The sequence below is a fragment of the Oncorhynchus gorbuscha genome, unplaced genomic scaffold (assembly GCF_021184085.1).
Source record: "Oncorhynchus gorbuscha isolate QuinsamMale2020 ecotype Even-year unplaced genomic scaffold, OgorEven_v1.0 Un_scaffold_1130, whole genome shotgun sequence".
Classification (NCBI taxonomy): domain Eukaryota; kingdom Metazoa; phylum Chordata; class Actinopteri; order Salmoniformes; family Salmonidae; genus Oncorhynchus; species Oncorhynchus gorbuscha.
The window spans coordinates 58,042-83,680 of NW_025746002.1; the positions used below are offsets into that span (position 1 = coordinate 58,042).

The 25,639-nt window shown below is 42.1% G+C and overlaps 1 protein-coding gene across 1 annotated transcript; it reads left to right on the forward strand.

The window, feature by feature from the left end:
• Positions 1-111: 111 nt before the first annotated feature.
• On the forward strand, positions 112-11,115 carry LOC124021567 (CD209 antigen-like protein C). The gene is made up of 6 exons (XM_046336708.1): positions 112-208; positions 3,780-3,875; positions 7,776-7,898; positions 8,016-8,161; positions 8,319-8,422; positions 10,092-11,115. Exons 1-6 carry the CDS (start codon positions 112-114, stop codon positions 10,249-10,251), a joined length of 726 nt encoding a protein of 241 aa, XP_046192664.1. The 3' UTR covers positions 10,252-11,115.
• Positions 11,116-25,639: the final 14,524 nt, after the last annotated feature.

Sequence of the window (25,639 nt, forward strand, 5' to 3'; positions counted from 1 at the left end):
AAAATCATATATACCACAACAATTCAGACAGTCTGAATTATGTGATTAATAAATTAAAGAGGTTAATTGATTGATTGGTTTAATCATTGATATTCGGTACAGTTAGTTAAGATGGCCGACTACGTCAACAAACAGGTGATTGAATTAAAAGAAGTTAATCAAGACAACAGAGCAACGAGGAGCGTGAAGACTGAGACCCATCTCTCAGGTACAAAGAATTATCTTTCTCTCTCTCACACACACACAGATGGAGACAGGTATGAGCGCACAAACCGAAAGAACACACGTATTCTGGCATGTGCACACACACTAATAGCACATCATAGAAAAATGCTTGTACATGTTTTATTGTTCTGTCTTCTGTGTGGTTCAGTTGGTACAGTGCCTGAGGTTTACAACCTGCTGGGGTCTCATACACTAAAATGCTTCAATTTAATACTTTTTTTTCACTTCAGTTATTGGAACTATGTACAACTATTTAAAAAGATCAATTGAAAATAAAAAAAAATGTAAACAACAACACAGTGGATACCCCACCAGTGTTTTTGGTAAACAGCTGAGGGTCTAGTAACCTGAAACAGGCTCTGTGCACCTGGTGACCTGCCTGTTTTATCCACTCAGAGAAACGTTCAAAACAATGTATGTTGCAGAAATGTAACCACTCTCAAATTCATAGACAGAACTACAGTATGTAAGACTGGTACTGTATGTAATTCATAGACAGAACTACAGTATGTAAGACTGGTACTGTATGCAATTCATAGACAGAACTACAGTATGTACGACTGGTACTGTATGTAATTCATAGACAGAACTACAGTATGTATGACTGGTACTGTATGTAATTCATAGACAGAACTACAGTATGTAAGACTGGTACTGTATGCAATTCATAGACAGAACTACAGTATGTACGACTGGTACTGTATGTAATTCATAGACAGAACTACAGTATGTACGACTGGTACTATATGTAATTCATAGACAGAACTACAGTATGTAAGACTGGTACTGTATGCAATTCATAGACAGAACTACAGTATGTACGACTGGTACTATATGTAATTCATAGACAGAACTACAGTATGTAAGACTGGTACTGTATGTAATTCATAGCTACAGTATGTATGTCTGGTACTGTATGTAATTCATAGACAGAGCTACAGTATGTAAGACTGGTACTGTATGTAATTCATAGCTACAGTATGTATGATTGGTACTGTATGCAATTCACAGACAGAGCCATGTATGACTGGTACTGTATGTAATTCATAGCTACAGTATGCATGTCTGGTACTGTATGTAATTCATAGCTACAGTATGTATGACTGGTACTGTATGTAATTCATAGCTACAGTATGTATGACTGGTACTGTATGTAATTCATAGCTACAGTATGCATGTCTGGTACTGTATGTAATTCATAGCTACAGTATGTATGTCTGGTACTGTATGTAATTCATAGCTACAGTATGTATGACTGGTACTGTATGTAATTCATAGCTACAGTATGCATGTCTGGTACTGTATGTAATTCATAGCTACAGTATGTATGTCTGGTACTGTATGTAATTCATAGCTACAGTATGTATGTCTGGTACTGTATGTAATTCATAGCTACAGTATGTATGTCTGGTACTGTATGTAAGTCATAGCTACAGTATGCATGTCTGGTACTGTATGTAATTCATAGCTACAGTATGTATGACTGGTACTGTATGTAATTCATAGCTACAGTATGCATGTCTGGTACTGTATGTAATTCATAGCTACAGTATGTATGACTGGTACTGTATGTAATTCATAGACAGAACTACAGTATGTAAGACTGGTACTGTATGTAATTCATAGCTACAGTATGTATGATTGGTACTGTATGTAATTCACAGACAGAGCCATGTATGTCTGGTACTGTATGTAATTCATAGCTACAGTATGTATGTCTGGTACTGTATGTAATTCATAGCTACAGTATGTATGTCTGGTACTGTATGTAATTCATAGACAGAGCTACAGTATGTAAGACTGGTACTGTATGTAATTCATAGCTACAGTATGTATGATTGGTACTGTATGCAATTCACAGACAGAGCCATGTATGACTGGTACTGTATGTAATTCATAGCTACAGTATGCATGTCTGGTACTGTATGTAATTCATAGCTACAGTATGTATGTCTGGTACTGTATGTAATTCATAGCTACAGTATGTATGTCTGGTACTGTATGTAATTCATAGCTACAGTATGCATGTCTGGTACTGTATGTAATTCATAGCTACAGTATGTATGTCTGGTACTGTATGTAATTCATAGCTACAGTATGTATGTCTGGTACTGTATGTAAGTCATAGCTACAGTATGCATGTCTGGTACTGTATGTAATTCATAGCTACAGTATGTATGACTGGTACTGTATGTAATTCATAGCTACAGTATGTATGTCTGGTACTGTATGTAATTCATAGCTACAGTATGCATGTCTGGTACTGTATGTAATTCATAGCTACAGTATGTATGTCTGGTACTGTATGTAATTCATAGCTACAGTATGTATGTCTGGTACTGTATGTAAGTCATAGCTACAGTATGCATGTCTGGTACTGTATGTAATTCATAGCTACAGTATGTATGACTGGTACTGTATGTAATTCATAGCTACAGTATGTATGTCTGGTACTGTATGTAATTCATAGCTACAGTATGTATGTATGTCTGGTACTGTATGTAAGTCATAGCTACAGTATGTATGTCTGGTACTGTATGTAATTCATAGCTACAGTATGCATGTCTGGTACTGTATGTAATTCATAGCTACAGTATGTATGTCTGGTACTGTATGTAATTCATAGCTACAGTATGTATGACTGGTACTGTATGTAATTCATAGCTACAGTATGCATGTCTGGTACTGTATGTAATTCATAGCTACAGTATGTATGTCTGGTACTGTATGTAATTCATAGCTACAGTATGTATGTCTGGTACTGTATGTAATTCAGCTACAGTATGTATGTCTGGTACTGTATGTAAGTCATAGCTACAGTATGCATGTCTGGTACTGTATGTAATTCATAGCTACAGTATGTATGACTGGTACTGTATGTAATTCATAGCTACAGTATGTATGTCTGGTACTGTATGTAATTCATAGCTACAGTATGTATGTCTGGTACTGTATGTAATTCATAGCTACAGTATGCATGTCTGGTACTGTATGTAATTCATAGCTACAGTATGTATGTCTGGTACTGTATGTAATTCATAGCTACAGTATGTATGTCTGGTACTGTATGTAAGTCATAGCTACAGTATGTATGTCTGGTACTGTATGTAAGTCATAGCTACAGTATGTATGCAAGGACGGACCATCCATTAGATCAGAATGATAGTTTTACCCATCTGAGGTTACACAGGGTTTGTTATCAATTCCATGGTAGAACAAGCTTATATTTTGGGTCCTGATGGGGTTACATAGTTAAACTAAGCTCATGAGGCATTTAAAAGTTAAATTCATAAAGAATGAATAGGTAAATATGATACATTTCAAAGTCCCAAAAATGTAAGCAGCAATCGCAGATAGCCTCTTTAAGTCATGCTTTAGCTATATTGTGTCATTTTGGTATTTTCTTCATAAAGTCGCTTCCTGTTTATCAGAATTGAGATGACAGCACTCCTGAGCAAACGTTCGCTGCCAACCCTAAATCTGGGGGAGGGGTGTTTGATGTTTGTTCTGTTTGTAATCATAAGGATGGTGTGTCTGTGTCTGTTTCTCTGCAGATAGAAGACTAAGACTCTACAGGCTGGCTGCTGGGTGTTTAGGAGTGCTGTGTGTTCTACAAGTCACTCTCAACATCTCCCTGAGGCTGGCTTTCTGTGAGTGAGGCCCAAATGACACCCTATTAGCACTCTACTTTTGACAGTGCACTATATAGGGAACAGAGTGCCATTTGGGACTGCGTACTGAAACCTATTTCAGTCAAAGTCAAGCACTGCCAATAATGTGACAACAAAAACAAAAAAACTGCATCAGCTCTACTTGAGTACACAAACCATGTCTACAGTGCATTCTGGAAGTATTCAGACACTTCCACATTTTGTTACGTTACAGCCTTTTTCTAAAATTGATGAGGAGAAGAAAATATTGAATCAATCTACACACTATACCGCATAATGACAAAGGGAACACAGGCTAATAATTTTTTCCAAATCTATATACTGTACATATATAAAAACAACATATATACTTTATTTACATCAGTATTCAGATCTTTGCTATGAGACTCGAAATTGAGCTCAGGTGGAACCTGTTTCCATTGATCACATTAAGGTGTTTCTACAACTTGGTTGGAGTCCACTTGTGTTAAATTCAATTGATTGGACATGATTTGGAAAGGCATACACCTGTCGATATAAGGTCCCATTGTCACGCGGGACGGAGTGTGTGAGGGAAGAATCAGGCGCAGAGAGCAGAGAGTTCCAAGGGAAGAAGTGCACTTTAATTTGGCACCAAAATGCAATGCCCTAAACACAGGGCGCGAAAACACTGACCAACCCAAAGCACACTGTATACGGTCCGGAGCACTAACACACCCAACGACACCACACATAACACAAAAATAATCCCGCACAAAACAAGGGCTGGTAGACTAGGCTTAAATAAGGAAGCACATTAGACACAGGTGCAACAGGAAAACACAATTAGACACAGGTGCAACTAATTAGACAAAACAAACAGAAAAAGGAAAAAGTGATCGGTGACGACGACCGCCGAGCACTGCCCGAACAGTCAGGGGAGCCAACTACGGCAGGAGTCGTGACACCCACAGTAGACAGTGCATGTCAGAGCAAAAACCAAGCCACGAGGTCAAAGGAATTGTCCATAGAGCTCTGAGACATAATTGTGTAGAGGCACAGATCTGCGCAAGGGTACAAAGACATTTCTGCAGCATTGAAGGTCCCCAAGAACACAGTGGCCTCCATCATTCCTAAATGGAAGGAGTTTGGAAACACCAAGACTCTTCCTAGAGCTGGACGCCTGGCCAAACTGAGCAATCAGGGGAGAAGGGCCTTGGTCAGAGAGGCGACCAATAACCCGATGGTCACTCTGACAAAGCTCCAGATTTCCTCTGTGGAGATGGGAGAACCTTCCAGAAGGACAACCATCTCGGCAGCACTCACCAATCAGGCCTTTATGTTGGAGTGGCGAGACGAAAGCAACTCCTCAGTAAAAGGCACATGACAGACAACGCAGGAATGGCTTCGGGACAAGTCTCCGAATGTCCTTCAGTGGCCCAGCCAAAGCCCGGACTTGAACCCGATCGAACACCTCTGGAGAGACTTGAAAATAGCTGTGCAGTGATGCTCCCCATCCAACCTGACAGAGGTTGAGAGGATCTACAGAGAAAATGGGAGAAACTCCCCAAATACAGATGTGCCAAGCTTGTAGCATCATACCCAATAAGTCTCAACGCTGCCAAAGGTGCTTCAACAAAGTAAACAGTAAACGGTCTGAATACTTATGTAAATGTGATATTTCAGTTTTTTATTTTTAATAAAGTTTCAAAAACGTTTTGCTTTGTCATTATGGGGTATTGTGTGTAGGTTGATGAGGGAGAAAACAATTTAATACATTGTAGAATAAGGCTGTAAGAAAGTCAAAGGGTCTGAATACTTTCTGAATGCACAGTATAAGCCTGGGATATCAACCATTTAAAGTTGGCCTTAGTGGGAGTGACCATAGAATTCTATGTAAGTGACCTAACTGAGTAAAATATTTCCCATTAGGCCATGTCCGTTGCTAGCAAATACTTTCCCCCTGGTCGTCACTAGTTAACACAGCCACAAAGTAATAATCATGACTAAGCCCTAATTTCTCTTCTTAAAATGTACTTTAAACCTAACCTAACTTAACGAAGGCCAAGTGTGATGCGTTGATCTACGCAACCTTCCAAGCGTTTGGGCGGAAGTGTCTGGGAACGAGATTAATCGAAAATAACTTGCGTGTTTCATACTTCAGCACAGCATGTCACTATTTATAAAGCACATGTTTATATCCTATTTAAAATAGTGTGGTTATGTCATATTCGACATGGGTGATATTGTCACACAGTTATGACACGTTTATGAACCCTTTTAAAGAATGACATACATTTATAGATGCTATATAACACATGACACAAATATTAGAATGACACAAATATGAATTTTAACAAAGTCTGCTGCCTCAGTTTGTATGATGGCAATTTGCATATACTCCAGAATGTTATGAAGAGTGATCAGATGAATTGCAATTAATTGAAAAATCCCTCTTTGCCATGCAAATTAACTGAATCCCCCAAAAACATTTCCACTGCATTTCATCCCTGCCACAAAAGGACCAGCTGACATCATGTCAGCATGTCACTCTGTCATGCTGATTGAATTCAAATAACAGACTGGAAGCTTCAAAAGGAGGGTGGTGCTTGGAATCATTGTTCTTCCTCTGCCAACTATGGTTACCTGCAAGGAAACATGTGCCGTCGTCATTGCTTTGCACAACAAAGGGCTTCACAGGCAAGGATATTGCTGCTGTGGTGGAAAATCGGTTCAAATATGACGCAATCAAGAACTTTGTGAAAATCAAAATAGACTTTTAATACAACAGTATCGCAAGCGGTGATTGGTCCGCGGAACACACACACTTTTTCAGAGTACTCGCTCTGAGTTATACCATACCACATAAGTCCCACCCATATGCAAATGAAGTTACATCCCAATCCGTGCATCCTGCTTGTTCAGCCCAATAAAGCCCATATCTGCTTTCCATCAGATTATAATGATGACAAGACCCTTGCTTTGACCTAAAGATAATATACGTCCCTCTATCCCATATGCTTTGACCCTGTAATTAACTCCATGTGTGTCTTTTATCTCGGATCAGCAGACTGTGTGTCTCCTCTCGTTTTAGTGTGTCCAGCTGTCCTGGCGCCCATGTGTCGCCTTCTCTTCATGTGGTTGTCTAAGATCAGCATACTTATGTGTCTCCCCTGTCATTCCTTCAGCATCTCCATGTCCTAAGAATATGTGATTTATGCCTATAATCCATCAGTTGGTCATTTGGCTGACCCCCTCCTTTGTATATCCCTCTGACCTTTGTATGTCCAGCTATTCTAGGCGTCTATGTGTCTCCATTTTTAGTGTTTCCAGCTGTCCCATACTCTCATGGCCTTACTCTGGCTTCCTGTCCTATACAATAGATAATGCCTTTTACCAGAATGGCAAATGTACTCTATAAATGTTACATTATTTATTATCTTCCATATATAATTCCATACATCATTTCTCCCATACTGCCAGTAAGATTGCACCTAAATCAACCATTTATCGGATCACCAATAACTTCAAGAAGAGGGGTTCAACTGTTGTGAAGAAGGCTTCAGGACACCCAATTAAGTCCAGCAAGCGCTGGGACCATCTCCTAAATTTGATTCAGCTGCGGGATCAGGGCATCACCAGTACAGAGCTTGCTCAAGAATAGCAGCAGAACTATTTTCACTTAGGGGTGTACTCACTTTTGTTGCCAGCGGTTTAGACATGAATGGCTGTTTTTTTAAGTTATTTTGAGGGGACAGCAAATTTACACTGTTGTACAAGCTGTACACTCACTACGTTACATTGTAGCAAAGTGTCATTTCTTCAGTGTTGTCACATGAAAATATATACTCAAATATTTACAAAAATGTGAGGGGTGTACTCACTTTTGTGATATACTGGAAATGTATCAATGCTTTCCAGATAACAGAGGCAATGTGACTGTAGAGAAAGACCAGCTACAGACCACTTACAACACCCTGACTAAAGAGAGAGACCAGCTACAGAAGGAAAGAGATGATGTCATGACAAAGTTCTCAAATCTGAGTGAGTTTACCTGATAAATGATCATAACATCACATACAGTATCTAATATGCAGTGTTCGTATTCTACAATAATAGGTGCCGAATAACAAGATGGAAATATATGTTTTTGTGTTGTAGAACAAACCTGTCCTGAAGGCTGGCAGATTAAGTTGGAATCCAGTTGGTACTTCCTGTCTACTGAGACTAAAACCTGGAAGGAGAGCAGACAGGACTGTCTGAAGAGAGGAGCAGACCTGGTGATCATAAACAGTGATTTGGAACAGGTGAGTGAGTGAGTGAGTGAGTGAGTGAGTGAGTGAGTGAGTGAGTGAGTGAGAGTGAGTGAGTGAGTGAGTGAGTGAGTGAGTGAATCAAACATACCTTGGTCAGTAATGTATCTTTCAGTGTAGTTGACAATATCAGTATCTTTCTCAACAACAGGAGTTTCTCTTAAGCTTTAATAAGAGAGCCTGGATTGGTCTGACTGACTCTGTTACTGAGGGGACCTGGAAATGGGTGGACGGCACCCCACTGACCACCCCAAGGTAAGAGACTACTGCTCTATAATAACACTGATCACCCCAAGGTGACAGACTACTGCTCTAATATCACTGACCACCCCAAGGTAAGAGACTAAGACAACCCCAAGATAAGAGACTAATGCTCTATAATAACACTGACACCCCAAGGTCAGTGTAGCAGACTGCTCTAATTACTGACTGACAACCCCAAGACCACCCCAAGGTAAGAGACCAGACTAAAATCATGTTCAATTATGTCATCCCACAAGCACTAAAGATACTATAATAGCACTGACCTCAGTGTAAAAAGTAGGACAGATTCTCTGGGTTGTTCATAATCCAATGACTACAAGGTGAGATTTGACCATCCAGGTGTGATAGAGACTTTTAACAAATTACATGTTGCTTCAAATCATGTTCAAAGATGTCATCCCACAAGCACTAAAGATATATCTTAAAATGACGTTTAAAAATACAAATAAAATGTTGGATCTTAGTCCAAAAAAAGTATGTGCTCCATTTAAAGCTGAAAAAACATGTCTGTTTTTACATTGACCCCCTTTTAAAAATATGTTTTTACACTGACTCTATGCAAACTCACTAGACTCTACCCACACACACTCACTAGACTCTACCCACACACTCACTAGACTCTACCCACACACTCACTAGACTCTACCCACACACTCACTGGACTCCACCCACACACTCACTAGACTCTACCCACACACTCACTAGACTCTACCCACACCCTCACTAGACTCTACCCACACACTCACTAGACTCTACCCACACACTCACTAGACTCTACCCACACACTCACTAGACTCTACCCACACACTCACTAGACTCTACCCACACACTCACTAGACTCTACCCACACACTCACTAGACTCTACCCACACACTCACTAGACTCTACCCACACACTCACTAGACACTACCCACACATTCACTAGACTCTATACACACACTCACTAGACTCTACCCACACACTCACACATGCTTACACTGATACTCAAACATGATGCGACAATTAAGTCCCATTCAAAATCGTATTTTCCCTAACCCCTAACCCTAACCCGTACTCTTACTCTAAACCTAACCCTGACCATAACCCTAAAACTAAGTCTAGCTCCTAAATCTAACCCTAGCTCCTTACCCTAACCCTAAAACTAACCCTAGCTCCTAAACCTAAGCCTAGCGCCTTACCCTAACCCTAAAACTAACCCTAAACATAACTATATAACTAACCATAGCTCCTTACCCTAACCCTAAAACTAACCCTAGCTCCTAAACCTAAGCCTTACCCTAACCCTAACCATAACTATATAACTAACCATAGCTCCTAACCCTTAATGTAATTCTAATCCTAACACTAACTCTAACCTTATCCCTAAACTCCATAGAAATAGCATTTAACACGTCCACACACACTTTCACAGTATTTCACACTCACTGTGCTACTCTGTTTATTACCTGATTGCCAAGTCACTTTTTATTTTGTGGTAATATTTTCCTTTTTTTATATAGTAAATGTTTAATTAATATATTTTCTACTGCTTAACTCTGCATTCTTTGGGAAGGACCCATAACTAAGTATTTCATGGTAAAGTGTACACCTGTTGTATTTCCCGCATGTGACAAAATACCATTTTAATATTTTATTTTCTCTGTATTTGTTTACCCTGTAGTTACTGGTACTCACAGCAACCTGATAATGGTCGTGACAACCCAGCAAATGGGGAGGAGGACTGTGTTGAACTGAACACAGAAACCTGGCTTCCTGTAAAGGCATGGAATGACCAGTCATGTTTACTCAATCGTTATTGGATTTGTGAGAAAGTGGTTTAACATCACCATGACAACAGAGGAGGCTGGTGGGAGGACATACAACACCTTACAGTGCACACAACTTCATTATCTCTCTCTCTAAGACACACCAACACACTGCTGGTACTGTACTGAGGGGCAAAACAACCTGATAATGGTGGAGTACCAAGATATAACTAGGACTGTGCTGATGTTACTATTGGGTATTCTAAACCTGTATATAAATATTATGACATAGCATTTACCTCTCAACATAACTGGATTTGTGAAGAGTTATACAGCAGCTCATTATATAGTAGTGCTACAGTGCTAATGCATCTCTCTCTAGTTAAACAGTGTGTAGACATACTGTCATCTTTACAATGATTGTATTCATTGTTTTAAATAGAAACATGTTATGTGATTTGCCATAGGCTTCTTCTTTTTTCATAATCAATTATTAGCATAAATTTCTTCAGTAAGAAGATGAACTAAGGCTCAGATGAAGTAAGAAAGGAACCTATCGGGTTTACCAGCTTCCTGATTGAATGTGATTGGATTGTTAAAACAATGTGACTTGCAGTTGGACATAGACAGAAGGCAGAAGAGTACTGAGAGGATACATGCAGCACGCAGGCAAACACACCTGTGAAGTTCCCTTTATCTGATAAAGATGCAGACAGCTATCATGTTATATCACTGTGTTTAGAATATCCTGTAATGTATAACTTCCTGATTGAAGGTGATTGGATACTAGTGGACCGTAGTGGACAACAGACAGAGATCAGAGAGGAATCTGGTGGAGATCCACATCAGAGCAACTACTCAACTACTAGTCACTGAAGTTAGAATCATACAGTAGATATTACCATTAGGAGTCAGTTAGAAAGGTAATCATACAGTAGATATTACCATTAGAGTCAGTTAGAAAGGTAATCATACAGTAGATATTACCATTAGGAGTCAGTTAGAAAGGTAATCATACAGTAGATATTACCATTAGGAGTCAGTTAGAAAGGTAATCATACAGTAGATATTACCATTAGGAGTCAGTTAGAAAGGTAATCATACAGTAGATATTACCATTAGGAGTCAGTTAGAAAGGAAATGATACAGTTTGTTTCTAAACTATGACATGGCATTGCTTCTATAAAATCAACATTGTGAGGATGCTGTGTTCTGTGTTGTGTTCTGTGCAGTGGCCATAGAGACTATAACACATTAACATTTAAACTTAGGTTAACAGAAAGAAGAAAACATTAAGGTAATATGTAAAGATTTAGCTTTGCTTTTGGACTCTTATCCCCTAATCTGAAAAAACATGTGCAAACTCTACACTTGGTGCCAATGCTTAGCTAGTCTTACTAACAATATTTCTGGTCTGATATCAATCTTCGTTTTCACACTGACCACATTAATTAAGCTTTCAGCTAATATAAGACACTTATATGTACCTAAATGTTTCAAATCTATATTAACTCATATAATTTTTTTGAATTACACGCCCTCCAGTTTAACTGGAAGTTGTCCCGCATGTGGGAGGCCGATCCCTGACATGAATAAAATGTTTAGAGGGAATTGGACAAAGCTGAAACCGATACAGTTTTGTGACTGATCCAAAAGGCTGCAAATAATCTATAGGCAAAAATGAATTACAACAAAATGATAATACCATGTAGCATGTAAATGCATGTACTCACAGTTAATTACCCAATTTTAGGGAAAATGTTAATGTACAACAAACAGTTGTAGATGATAGTATAATAAACACATTTAAACAAGATGTGGATTTGACCTATATGTAGATATTTCTGTAATTTCTCACAAATCCAGCGCATCATGTGGTTGCACAGTGCATCGTTCAAGTTGGCCAAAACGCCGACCACTCTTTCAGTGCCAAGAGACAACTAACACACCGCGTCCACAATATTGGTTTTCAGATATTCAGATTCTGGGTTGCGTTCCAATAATCTCTTCTTTCTGCTGAAGTGTACACTCATCTACTATTTCCCATAAATCTAAAAGCCTTGGGTCGGTGTAGGCATGTGGGCTAGAGGGAATTCCCATATACTGGTGATTTCCTATCAAATGCATGAAGGGAAGTGAACAAGCGCACACTTCTGGAGAAAATGTTGAATATTAGAAACCACCGCTCGCCTCATTCTCAACACGCATTGGGAGAGAATATCCAAGGTTCCTCCCCTCAGAAGTTTTCAAGGACAGGCAGCGGCGAACCCCGTCATTCAGGGCAGGTGGGGAAGAGCTTTAATTTTAGCATGAATTCTTGTCACATATCAGATAATTATTCTCTCCCTCCCTCCCTCCCTCCCTCCCTCCCTCCCTCCCTCCCTCCCTCCCTCCCTCCCTCCCTCCCTCCCTCCCTCCCTCCCTCCCTCTCCCTGTCTCCCTGTCTCCCTCCCTCCCTGTCTCCCTGTCTCCCTGTCTCCCTGTCTCCCTGTCTCCCTGTCTCCCTCCCCGTCTCCCTCCCCGTCTCCCTCCCTGTCTCCCTGTCTCCTCCCTCCCTCTCTTCCCTCTCTCTCCTCTATTCTGACATCTCCCTCATGTCACATATCAGTTAATTATTCTCTCCCTCCCTCCCTCCCTCCCTGTCTCCTCCCTCCCTCCCTCTCTTCCCTCTCTCTCCTCTATTCTGACATCTCCCTCATGTCACATATCAGTTAATTCATGTTATACAGGGCCTTACAAAAGTATTCATCCCCTTTGGTGTTTTTCCTGTTCTGTTGCATTACACCCTGTAATTTAAATGGTTTTTATTTGGATTTCATGGTGATGGACATACAGAAAATAGTCCAAATTGGTGAAGTGAAATGAAAAAAATACTTGTTTCAAAGAAATAAAAACTGAAAAGTGGTGCAAGCATTAAGTACTGCAGTCTACCTGTGTGCAATCTTTGTGCCACATGATCTGTCACATGATCTCAGTTTATGTACACATCTGTTCTGAAAGGCCCCAGAGTCTGCAACACCACTAAGCTAAGGGCAACACAAAGCAAGATGCACCATGAAGACCAAGGACCTCTCCAAACAGGTCAGGAACAAAGTTGTGGAGAAGTACATCCCATGGAGCACCATTAAATCCATTATTAAAAAATGGAAAGAATATGACGGATCACCACCTCAAGCTGAACCTCAAGCTGAAAGACGGAGCTGCTCTTCCTCCCGGGGAAGGACTGCCCGTTCCATGATCTCGCCATCACGGTTGACAACTCCATTGTGTCCTCCTCCCAGAGCGCTAAGAACCTTGGTGTGATCCTGGACAACACCCTGTCGTTCTCAACCAACATCAAGGCGGTGGCCCGTTCCTGTAGGTTCATGCTCTACAACATCCGCAGAGTACGACCCTGCCTCACACAGGAAGCGGCGCAGGTCCTAATCCAGGCACTTGTCATCTCCCGTCTGGATTACTGCAACTCGCTGTTGGCTGGGCTCCTGCCTGTGCCATTAAACCCCTTCAACTCATCCAGAACGCCGCAGCCCGTCTGGTGTTCAACCTTCCCAAGTTCTCTCACGTCACCCCGCTCCTCCGTTCTCTCCACTGGCTTCCAGTTGAAGCTCGCATCCGCTACAAGACCATGGTGCTTGCCTACGGAGCTGTGAGGGGAACGGCACCTCAGTACCTCCAGGCTCTGATCAGGCCCTACACCCAAACAAGGGCACTGCGTTCATCCACCTCTGGCCTGCTCGCCTCCCTACCACTGAGGAAGTACAGCTCCCGCTCAGCCCAGTCAAAACTGTTCGCTGCTCTGGCCCCCAATGGTGGAACAAACTCCCTCACGACGCCAGGACAGCGGAGTCAATCACCACCTTCCGGAGACACCTGAAACCCCACCTCTTTAAGGAATACACTATAGACTACATGTGTTAAATACTGGAAGATACATTACTGACCAAGGCATGTTTGATTCTCACTCACTCACTCACTCACTCACTCACTCACTCACTCACTCACTCACTCACTCACTCACTCACTCACTCACTCACTCACTCACTCACTCACTCACTCACTCACTCACCAGAGGAGCAGACCTGTCTACTGAGATGAAAACCTGGGAGGAGAGCAGACTGGACTGTCTGAACAGAGGAGCAGACCTGATGATCATAAACAGCAGACAGGAACAGGTGAGTGAGTGAGTGAGTGAGTGAGTGAGTGAGTGAGTGAGTGAGTGAGTGAGTAGTACTCAGGATCCCAACAGCTTCCATCCCTCTGGACGATTTTTCCATATTTTCCGACAAATGTTTTGCTCTGTTGAAGAAATATCCCTAAAATTTGAAATATATATAACACTTGTGTATTGTATTGATCTTTTTTGTTTACATTGCCATTTCACTGTTGGTGAATCCTTGATTGGTGTGTACTGCACACAGTGTCCAAGTGCACTGCAAGTTCCACCCTGGACATAACATGGTAAATATACATCTGTCTCCCTCCATTTAGTATGATATGTTACATTTCACTTGATATGTATTTATTTGTGGATGTCCCTCATCTATTTCGTATGATATGTTTTTAATTTCACTTTGTTGTGGCTAAGGTTAGCTGAGAATATGTGGACAACTACAAATACCCAGGTGTCTGGTTAGACTGTAAACTCTCCTTCCAGACCCACATCAAACATCTCCGATCCAAAGTTAAATCTAGAATTGGCTTCCTATTTCACAACAAAGCCTCCTTCACTCATGCTGCAAAACATACCCTTGTAAAACTGTCCATCCCACCGATCCTCAACTTCAGCAATGTCATTTACAAAATAGCCTCCAATACCCTACTCAATAAATTGGATGCAGTCTATCACAGTGCCATCCGTTTTGTCACCAAAGCCCCATATACTACCCACCACTGCGACCTGTACGCTCTCGTTGGCTGGCCCTCGCTTCATACTCGTCACCAAACCCACTGGCTCCAGGTCATCTACAAGACCCTGCTAGGTAAAGTCCTCCATTATCTCAGCCCGCTGCTCACCATAGCAGCACCCACCTGTAGCATGTGCTCCAGCAGGTATATCTCTCTGGTCACCCCCAAAACCAATTCTTCCTTTGGTCGCCTCTCCTTCCAGTTCTCTGCTGCCAATGATTGGAACGAACTACAAAAATCTCTGAAACTGGAAACACTTATCTAACTCACTAGCTTTAAGCAACAGCTGTCAGAGCAGCTCACAGACTACTGCACCTGTACATAGCCCACCTATAATTTAGCCCAAACAACTACCTCTCCCCTTACTGTATTAATTTATTTTGCTCCTTTGCACCCCATTATTTCTATTCCTACCTTGCACATTCTTCCACTGCAAATCTACCATTCCAGTGTTTTACTTGCTATATTGTATTTACTTTGCCACCATGGCCTTTTTTTTGCCTTTACCGCCCTTATCTCACCTCATTTGCTCACATTGTATATATACTTATTTTTCTACTGTATTATTGACTGTATGTTTATTTTACTCCATGTGTAACTCTGTGTTGTTGTATGTGTCGAACTGCTTTGCTTTATCTTGGCCTGGTCGCAATAGTAAATGAGAACTTGTTCTCAACTTGCCTACCTGGTTAAATAAAGGTGTTCTCAACTTGCCTACCTGGTTCAATAAAGGTGTTCTCAACTTGCCTACCTGGTTCAATAAAGGTGTTCTCAACTTGCCCACCTGGTTCAATAAAGGTGAAATAACAAATGTCAATAAAAAATGTGGCTATGTTGATAATGTTCCCAGGTGTTACGGTTTGAGTTAAGGTTATTGTTCAAATGTTATTTGTCACATCCACATGGTTAGCAGATGCGAAAGTAGTGAAATGCTTGTGCTTCTAGTTCTGACAATGCAGTAATAACCAACGAGTAATCTAACCTAACAATTCCACAACTACTACCTTATACACACAAGTGTAAAGGGATAACGAATATGTACATAAAGATATATGAATGAGTGATGGTACAGAACGGTATAGACAAGATGCAGGAGATGGTATAGAGTGCAGTATATACATATATATATATATATATATATATATATATATATATATATATATATGAGATGAGTAATGTAGGGTATATAAACATTATATATTTGGCATTGTTTAAAGTGGCTAGTGATACATTTTTAAATCAATTTCCATAAATTTTCATTATTAAAGTGGCTTGAGTTGAGTCAGTATGTTGGCAGCAGCCACTCAATGTTAGTGGTGGCTGTTTAACAGTCTGATGGCCTTGAGATAGAAGCTGTTTTTCAGTCTCTCGGTCCCTGCTTTGATGCACCTATACTAACCTCGCCTTGGTTGTTGTCCTTGATGATCTTTTTGGCCTTCCTGTGGCATCGGGTGGTGTAGGTGTCCTGGAGGGCAGGTAGTTTGTCCCCGGTGATGCGTTATGCAGACCTCACTACCCTCTGGGGAGCCTTAAGGTTGTGGGCGGAGCAGTTGCCGTACCAGGCGGTGATACAGCCCAACAGGATGCTCTCGATTGTGCATCTGTAGAAGTTTGTGAGTGCTTTTGGTGACAAGCCAAATTTCTTCAGCCTCCTGAGGTTGAAGAGGTGCTGCTGCGCCTTCTTCACAACGCTGTCTTTGTGGGTGGACCAATTCAGGGTTGTCCGTGATGTGTACGCCGAGGAACTTAAAACTTACTACCCTCTCCACTACTGTCCCATCGATGTGGATAGGGGGGTGCTCCCTCTGCTGTTTCCTGAAGCCCACGATCATCTCCTTTGTTTTGTTGACGTTTTGAGTGTGAGGTTATTTTCCTGACACCACACTCCGATGGCCCTCAACTCCTCCCTGTAGGCCGTCTCGTCGTTGTTGGTAATCAACCCTACCACTGTAGTGTCGTCCGCAAACTTGATTGGCTTGGGAGTCGTGCATGTCCACGCAGTCGTGGGTGAACAGGGAGTACAGGAGAGGGCTCAGAACGCACCCTTGTGGGGCCCCAGTGTTGAGGATCAGCGGGGTGGAGATGTTGTTGTCTATTTGCGTATTTGTCAATGATGTTGTTGGACGCAAGTTTTTTTTTTAAAGTTAAAAGTTAAAAGTTAAAAATACTCAGGTCTTCCATGATGTGATTTGAACACGCAACTTTAGGGTAGCTAGACGTTCGCATCCATCCTCCCTCCTTTTGTTTTTGGCAAATGATACAATTAGCCAAGATGTGCATTCATCACTGAAGGGGGGATACATGTTTGATGACATGCTGTATTTGTAAGTGACAGACAGGGACCTGAACTGTTGAATCAATCAAATTTGCTTCATTCCACACTTCTTTTAAAACATACAATCCATGTATCGCAAGGTGTGTATTAATTTGTGGATGTCCATCATCCATTTCATATGATATGTTACAAATGTTCAATATGTATGATATATTATGAATTTGAATTAGCTTGGTGGCAGGTGTCTAACATTAGCTACGCTAGAAGTTAGCATTAGTGGTCAAGGTTAGCGTTAAGGTTAGGAGTTAGGTTAAGTGGTTACGGTCAGGGTAAGGGGAAGGGTTAGCTAATATGCTAAGTAGTTGCAACGTAATAAAAAAATAAGTAAGTAGTTGCAAAGTTGCTTATTTGCTAAAATGCAAACGTTGTCCGTGATAAGATTTAAAAGAGCAACCTTTGGGTTGCTAAACATTCGCATCATATGGCCACTCATCCTCCCTCCTTTTGTTTTGGTCTTAAGTAAACTTCTGTGTAATTTAACCACATCAAACGTAACATATCATACTAATCACAAAGTGTCACAGATTTACATTTACTATGTTACGTCTAGTCTTTGAGGTCAGGCTGCAAATTCACCCTTCAGGAGAATGAGGGGTAGAGAAGAGGGATGCAGACCTAGTGACTGACTTGACTACTTACCACACTCAGAGAGCCTCTTCTCCAGCGCCACCTTCTCATTGGTCAGGACACTGACCCTGTCTCTCAACGTGTGTCTTTAGTCAGGGCATTGTAACGCTCTTGTAACTGTTTTTTGTCCTTTGAATTCTCTGACTGGCCTCTCTCTCTCTCTAGCTGGTTCAAGTTCTTCTTTCTCCTTCTGCAAGTGGTCTCTATCTGTACATGTAGTGTTTGAGAGAGAAGTTATTATGCACAGCTGGTTAAAATGGTATGTACGTGTTCAGTGCGGGATATTGGAAATATGTATCTGATTGGATGTGCATGGCTTTATTGGCAGACCCTCATTGGTTGTTGGCCAAGGTATTCAAGGGTGCTACCTGTGAGTGGGTGCAGATGGACTCGGCTTGGAACAGGTTATGTTGTATCTGCTGTCATGTTTGAAATGAACAGTCTTCATGATGTAAATGCTTTATAATGTCGAGATTCTCTTTGCAATAACTAGAAAGAACCCGCTTCCTTTAACGAGGGATGCAACAGTACACAGTTCAATGATACCACTACTGGTATCTGGCTGGTCTCTGTCTTGCTCCAGTTCAGTGGTGTTGTAACAGGTCTCTAAATGGACCAATGCCCTATGTAACCTGGTCAAAAGCAGTGCCCTTTAAAGAGGATAAGGTGCTATTTGGGACACAGTCCTGGTTGTGGTGTGTACATTGTCGCCATGTTCAGTGACTTATACAAGACCAAGTGCACCAGTTACAGTTGTATCTCAATTCTCTGTGGAGGATGTCGACATTCTTCTTGACAAACTACTGGTCCCATAAAGCCATATAACGTCTGTAAGTCTGAATTGTCATCCTTGCTTTGTGAGTACAGAACGATTGTGTGATAATGAAATGCATATCTGTCCTATGGGCTCTGGTCAAATGTAATGCATTTACAGTGCATTCAGAAAGTATTCAGACGCCTTTTCCACATTTAGTTACGTTACAGCCTTATTCTATCATTGATTCAATTCATGTTTTCCTCATCAATCTACACACAATACCCCCATAATGACAAAGCCAAAACAAGTTTTTAGAAATGTTTGTAAATGTATTAAAAATTAGAACACTTATTTACAAAAGTATTCAGACCCTTTGCTATGAGACTCAAAATTGAGCTCTGGTGCATCCTGTTTCCATTGTTCATTGTTGAGATGTTTCTACAACTTCATTGGAGTCTTTTGGGAAATGCAATTGATTGGGCATGATTTGGGAAGGCACACACCTGGCTACATACGGTTCAACAGTTGACAGTGCATGTCAGAGCAAAAAACCAAGCCATGAGGTGGAAGGAATAATTAGAGCTCTGAGACAGCATTGTGTCGAGGTACAGGTTACCAAAACATTTCTGCAGCATTGAAGATCCCCAAGAACACAGTGGCCTCCATCACTCTTAAATGGAATAAGTTTGAACCACCAAGATTCTTCTTAGAGCTGGCCGCCTGGCCAAACTGAGCAATAGGGGGAAAAAGGCCTTTCTCAGAGAGTTGACCAAGGACCCAATGGTGACTCTGGAACATAGTTCCTCTGTGGAGATCGGAGAGAAGCTTCCAGAAGGACAATCATCTCTGCAGCACTCCACCAATAAGTCCTTTATGGTAGAGCGTCCAGACAGAAGCCACTCATCAGTAAAAGGCACTTGACAGCCCGCTTGGAGCTTACCAAAAGGCAACTGAAGGACTCAGACCATGAGAAACAAGATTATCTGGTCTGATAAAACCACTATTCAACTTTTTGGCCTGAATGCCAAGCATCATGTCTGGAGGAAACCTGGCACCAAGATGAGTAACGAATAGCAAAATCACCTGCCTATTTCAATCTAGTATAGTACAAAAGTGGATCTACACTTATCGTTCGGTGTGAGAAATAAATATTTCTAGATTCTGGGACAGTTGTGGGACGATAGATCCCAAGTTCATACAACCACTGTACATCAAAAAAACATTTAAAAGCAAAGAGTCTGATGCAACAGATCAGAACATTTAGCTTAAAATGTTCATTAACTATTAGGCTATTTCTTCACATTATAACAACAGCAATGCACACAGCAGTAAGCTAAAAGCGCTATTGTTCCAATATGCTAATTATGTATGACCTTTACATAGACTAATGTTTTTCTTAGCAGAATGGCTAGTGTTTTTCAAATCAATTTAACTGGTTATTGTGGATCATGGACAGGGTGCCCTAGCAGATGGCCTTGGTGCCCTGGCAACATGGGGGCCATCTCGAAGGCCAAATAGCCTTGCGCCTAAAATCACGAAATTCAAGGTGTGCACATGTGCGTGTATGTGTGTGATAGATAGTTTTCTTAGTTCTTACCTGAGCGACGGGTCTCAGTAATTACTCTCCTTGTTGCTCTTCTCGTGTTCTTCAATAACCTGTTTGTTAAAGTAGTCATACATCTGAACTAACTATGTGATTAACCTTTCTAACTGTGTGTGTGTGTGTCTGTGTGTTTGTGTGTGTGTGTCTGTGTGTTTGTGTCTGTGTGTGTCTGTTTGTGTGTCTGTGTGTCTGCCTGCGTGCTGCATGTATCCTCTCAGTACTGTTCTGCCGACCGTCTGTGTCCAACTGCAAGTCACATTGTTTTAACAATCCAATCACATTCAATCAGGAAGCTGGTAAATTGCTAGGTTCCTTTCTTACTGAGCCTTTCTTTTCTGAGCCTCATCTTTTACTAAAGAGATTTGTACTAATAATTGATTATGAAAAAAGAAGAAGCCTATGGCAAATCACATAACATGTTTCTATTTAAAACAATGAATACAAGCATTTTACAGATGACAATATGTCTACACACTGTTTAACTAGAGAGAGATGCATTAGCACTGTAGCACTACTATATAATGAGCTACTGTATAACTCTTCACAAATCCAGTTATGTTGAGAGGTAAATGATATGTCAGAATATTTATATACAGGTTCAGAATACCCAATATTACCATCAGCACAGTCCTAGTTATATCTTGGTACTCCACCATTATCAAGTTGTTTTGCCCCTCAGTACAGTACCAGCAGTGTGTTGGTGTGTGTGCGTGTGTGTGTCTTAGAGAGAGAGAGAGAGAAGAATGAAGTTGTGTGCACTGTAAGGTGCTGTATGTCCTCCCACCGTGCGTCCTCCCACCAGCCTCCTCTGTTGTCATGGTGATGTTAAACCACTTTCTCACAAATCCAGTGACGATTGTCTAAACATGACTGGTCATTCCATGCCTTTGCAGGACGCCAGGTTTCTATGTTCAGCTCAACACAGTCCTCCTCCCCATTTTTTGGGTCGTCACGACCATTATCAGGTTGCTGTGAGTGCCAGTAACTACAAGGTAAACAAGACAGAGAAAATAATAATAACACATGCTTAGTTACGGTCCTTTTCCAACAATGCAGAGTTAAAGTAATTAAGTAATTAAGAAATTAATCAAAAATGTGCAAACAATTAAAAAAAATAGTAACACAACAAATAAAAAGTAACGAGTCTATATACGAGTACCAATGCCGAGTCACTGTGCAGGGGTACGAGGTATGTAGGTGAGGTAATTGAGTTAATACGGAAAATATTCACACAAATTGACTTTTTCAAATAGAGTTATGTTACAAAGTGGGATCAATATTGACATAAATAGTATTTTTTGGCAATATTTTACAGAACATTTGCGTAAGTATTCAACCAGTAAATGTTAGAATCACCCTTTTGTCTTTTTTGGGTATTGTTTTTAAAGAGCTTTCCACACCTGGATTGTGCAACATGTGCCCATTATTCTTAGAAAAACGACAACCATTTTTAGATCTTGCCATACATTTTCAAGCAGATTTAAATCAAAACGTTCAAAACTCGAAACATTCACTGCCTTCTTGGTGTCACGTCCTGACCTTGGTTCCTTTGTTATGTTTCTTGTTTAGGTTGGTCAGGCGTGAGTTGGGGTGGGCATTCTATGTGCTGTTCTAGTTTAGTTTTTCTATGTGTTTGGCCTGGTATGGTTCTCAATCAGAGGCAGCAGTTAGATGACTCAGTGAGTGTGTGGTCAGCCTGTTCTCTAGTGACACATGGGTCTAGAGTCTAGAGTCTACCCACACTCACTCTACTAGACTCTACCCACACACTCACTAGACTCTAGATTGAGAACACTCACTACTCTACCCACACACTAGACTCTACCCACACTCACTCTCTACAGCACATCACTAGACTCTGCCCACACACACTTGGGTAGAGTCTAGTGAGTGTGTGGGTAGAGTCTAGTGAGTGTGTGGGTAGAGTCTAGAGAGTGTGTGGGTAGAGTCTAGTGAGTGTGTGGGTAGAGTCTAGTGAGTGTGTGGGTAGAGTCTAGTGAGTGTGTGGGTAGAGTCTAGTGAGTGTGTGGGTAGAGTCTAGGGAGTGTGTGGCTAGAGTCTAGTGAGTGTGTGGGTGGAGTCTAGAGAGTGTGGGTGGAGTCTAGTGAGTGTGTGGGTGGAGTAGAGTGAGTGTGTGGGTAGAGTCTAGTGAGTGTGTGGGTAGAGTCTAGTGAGTGTGTGGTTAGAGTCTAGTGAGTGTGTGGGTGGAGACTAGTGAGTGTGTGGGTAGAGTCTCGTGAGTGTGTGGGTAGAGTCTCGTGAGTGTGTGGGTAGAGTCTCGTGAGTGTGTGGGTAGAGTCTAGTGAGTGTGTGGGTAGAGTCTAGTGAGTGTGTGGGTAGAGTCTAGTGAGTGTGTGGGTGGAGACTAGTGAGTGTGTGGGTAGAGTCTCGTGAGTGTGTGGGTAGAGTCTCGTGAGTGTGTGGGTAGAGTCTCGTGAGTGTGTGGGTAGAGTCTAGTGAGTGTGTTGGTAGAGTCTCGTGAGTGTGTGGTTAGAGTCTAGTGAGTGTGTTGGTAGAGTCTACTGAGTGTGTTGGTAGAGTCTAGTGAGTGTGTGGGTAGAGTCTAGTGAGTGTGTGGGTAGAGTCTAGTGAGTGTGTGGGTAGAGTCTCGTGAGTGTGTGGGTAGAGTCTAGTGAGTGTGTGGGTAGAGTCTAGGGAGTGTGTGGGTAGAGTCTAGTGAGTGTGTGGGTAGAGTCTAGTGAGTGTGTGGGTAGAGTCTAGTGAGTGTGTGGGTAGGGTCTAGGGAGTGTGTGGGTAGAGTCTAGTGAGTGTGTGGGTAGAGTCTAGTGAGTGTGTGGGTAGAGTCTAGGGAGTGTGGGTAGAGTCTAGTGAGTGTGTGGGTAGAGTCTAGGGAGTGTGTGGGTAGAGTCTAGTGAGTGTGTGGGTAGAGTCTAGGGAGTGTGTGGGTAGAGTCTAGTGAGTGTGTGGGTAGGATCTAAGGAGTGTGTGGGTAGAGTCTAGTGAGTGTGTGGGTAGAGTCTAGTGAGTGTGTGGGTAGAGTCTAGTGAGTGTGTGGGTAGAGTCTAGTGAGTGTGTGGGTATAGTCTATTGAGTGTGTGGGTAGAGTCTAGTGAGTGTGTGGGTAGGGTCTAGTGAGTGTGTGGGTAGAGTCTAGTGAGTGTCTGGGTAGAGTCTATTGAGTGTGTGGGTAGAGTCTAGGGAGTGTGTGGGTAGAGTCTAGTGAGTGTGTGGGTAGAGTCTAGTGAGTGTGTGGGTAGAGTCAAATCAAATCAAATCAAATTGTTATTTGTCACATACACATGGTTAGCAGATGTTAATGCGAGTGTAGCGAAATGCTTGTGCTTCTAGTTCCGACAATGCAGTGATAATCAACAAGTAATCTAACTAACAATTCCAAAACTACTGTCTTATACACAGTGTAAGGGGATAAGGAACATGTACATAAGGATATATGAATGAGTGATGGTACAGAGCAGCATACAGTAGATGGTATCGAGTACAGTATATACATATGAGATGAGTGTGTAGACAAAGTAAACAAAGTGGCATAGTTAAAGTGGCTAGTGATACATGTGTTACATAAGGATGCAGTCGATGATGTAGAGTACAGTATATACATATGCATATGAGATGAATAATGTAGGGTAAGTAACATTATATAAGGTAGCATTGTTTAAAGTGGCTAGTGATATATTTACATCATTTCCATCAATTCCCATTATTAAAATGGCTGGAGTTGGGTCAGTGTCAATGACAGTGTGTTGGCAGCAGCCACTCAGTGTTAGTGGTGGCTGTTTAACAGTCTGATGGCCTTGAGATAGAAGCTGTTTTTCAGTCTCTCGGTCCCAGCTTTGATGCACCTGTACTGACCTCGCCTTCTGGATGATAGCGGGGTGAACAGGCAGTGGTTTGGGTGGTTGATGTCCTTGATGATCTTTATGGCCTTCCTGTAACAACGGGTGGTGTAGGTGTCCTGGAGGGCAGGTAGTTTGCCCCCGGTGATGCGTTGTGCAGTCCTCACTAACCTCTGGAGAGCCTACGGTTGAGGGCGGAGCAGTTGTCGTACCAGGCGGTGATACAGCCCGCCAGGATGCTCGATTGTGCATCTGTAGAAGTTTGTGAGTGCTTTGGTGACAAGCCGAATTTCTTCAGCCTCCTGAGGTTGAATAGGCGCTGCTGCGCTCTTCTTCACGACGCTGTCAGTGTGAGTGGACCAATTCAGTTTGTCTGTGATGTGTATGCCGAGGAACTTAAAACTAGCTACCCTCTCCACTACTGTTCCATCGATGTGGATAGGGGTGTTCCCTCTGCTGTTTCCCTGAAGTCCACAATCATCTCCTAGTTTTGTTGACGTTGAGTGTGAGGGTTATTTTCCTGACACCACACTGAGGGGCCCCTCACCCTCCCCTGTAGGCCGTCTCGCCGTTGTTGGTAACTGCCTACCACTGTTGTGTCGTCCGCAAACTTGATGATTGAGTTGGAGGCGTGCGTGGCCACGCAGTCAGGTGAACAGGAGTACAGGAGAGGGCTCAGAACTATGGCCAGGCTCTCAGGTTGAGATCAGAATGGTGGAGATAAAAAGTTACTTATCACCATTCTTGGGGGCTGGCTACCAGGAAAGTCTCCTGAGTACCCAGTTGATTGGGCGGGCTTCAGACTCTTATGGCCTGAGGCAGCTTGATGACGAGCTGAGGTAACCCACGTGTTATGAAATGCTGAGCTGTGCCTGATGAACAGCATTCTCACAGGTATTCCTCTTGTCCAGGTGGGTTAGGCAGTGTGCAGTGTGGTTGAGATTGCATCGTCTGTGGACCTATTTGGGCGGTAAGCAAATTGGAGTGGGTCTAGGGTGTCAGGCAGGGTGGAGGTGATATGGTCCTTGACTAGTCTCTCAAAGCACTTCATGATGACGGAAGTGAGTGCTGCGGGGCGGTAGTCGTTTAGCTCAGTTACCTTAGCTTTCTTGGGAACAGGAACAATGGTGGCCCTCTTGAAGCATGTGGGAACAGCAGACTGGTATAGGGATTGATTGAATATGTCCGTAAACACACCGGCCAGCTGGTCTGCGCATGCTCTGAGGGCGCGGCTGGGGATGCCGTCTGGGCCTGCAGCCTTGCGAGGGTTAACACGTTTAAATGTCTTACTCACCTCGGCTGCAGTGAAGGAGAGACCGCATGTTTCCGTTGCAGGCCGTGTCAGTGGCACTGTATTGTCCTCAAAGCGGGCAAAAAAGTTATTTAGTCTGCCTGGGAGCAAGACATCCTGGTCCGTGAAG

Coding starts and splice junctions, on each gene's coding strand:
- LOC124021567 (XM_046336708.1), top strand. CDS start 112: ATGGCCGACTACGTCAACAAACAGGTGATTGAATTAAAAGAAGTTAAT. Junction 3,876..7,775: donor CTCCCTGAGGCTGGCTTTCT/GTGAGTGAGGCC, acceptor AATGCTTTCCAG/ATAACAGAGGCAATGTGACT. Junction 8,423..10,091: donor ACCCCACTGACCACCCCAAG/GTAAGAGACTAC, acceptor TTTACCCTGTAG/TTACTGGTACTCACAGCAAC.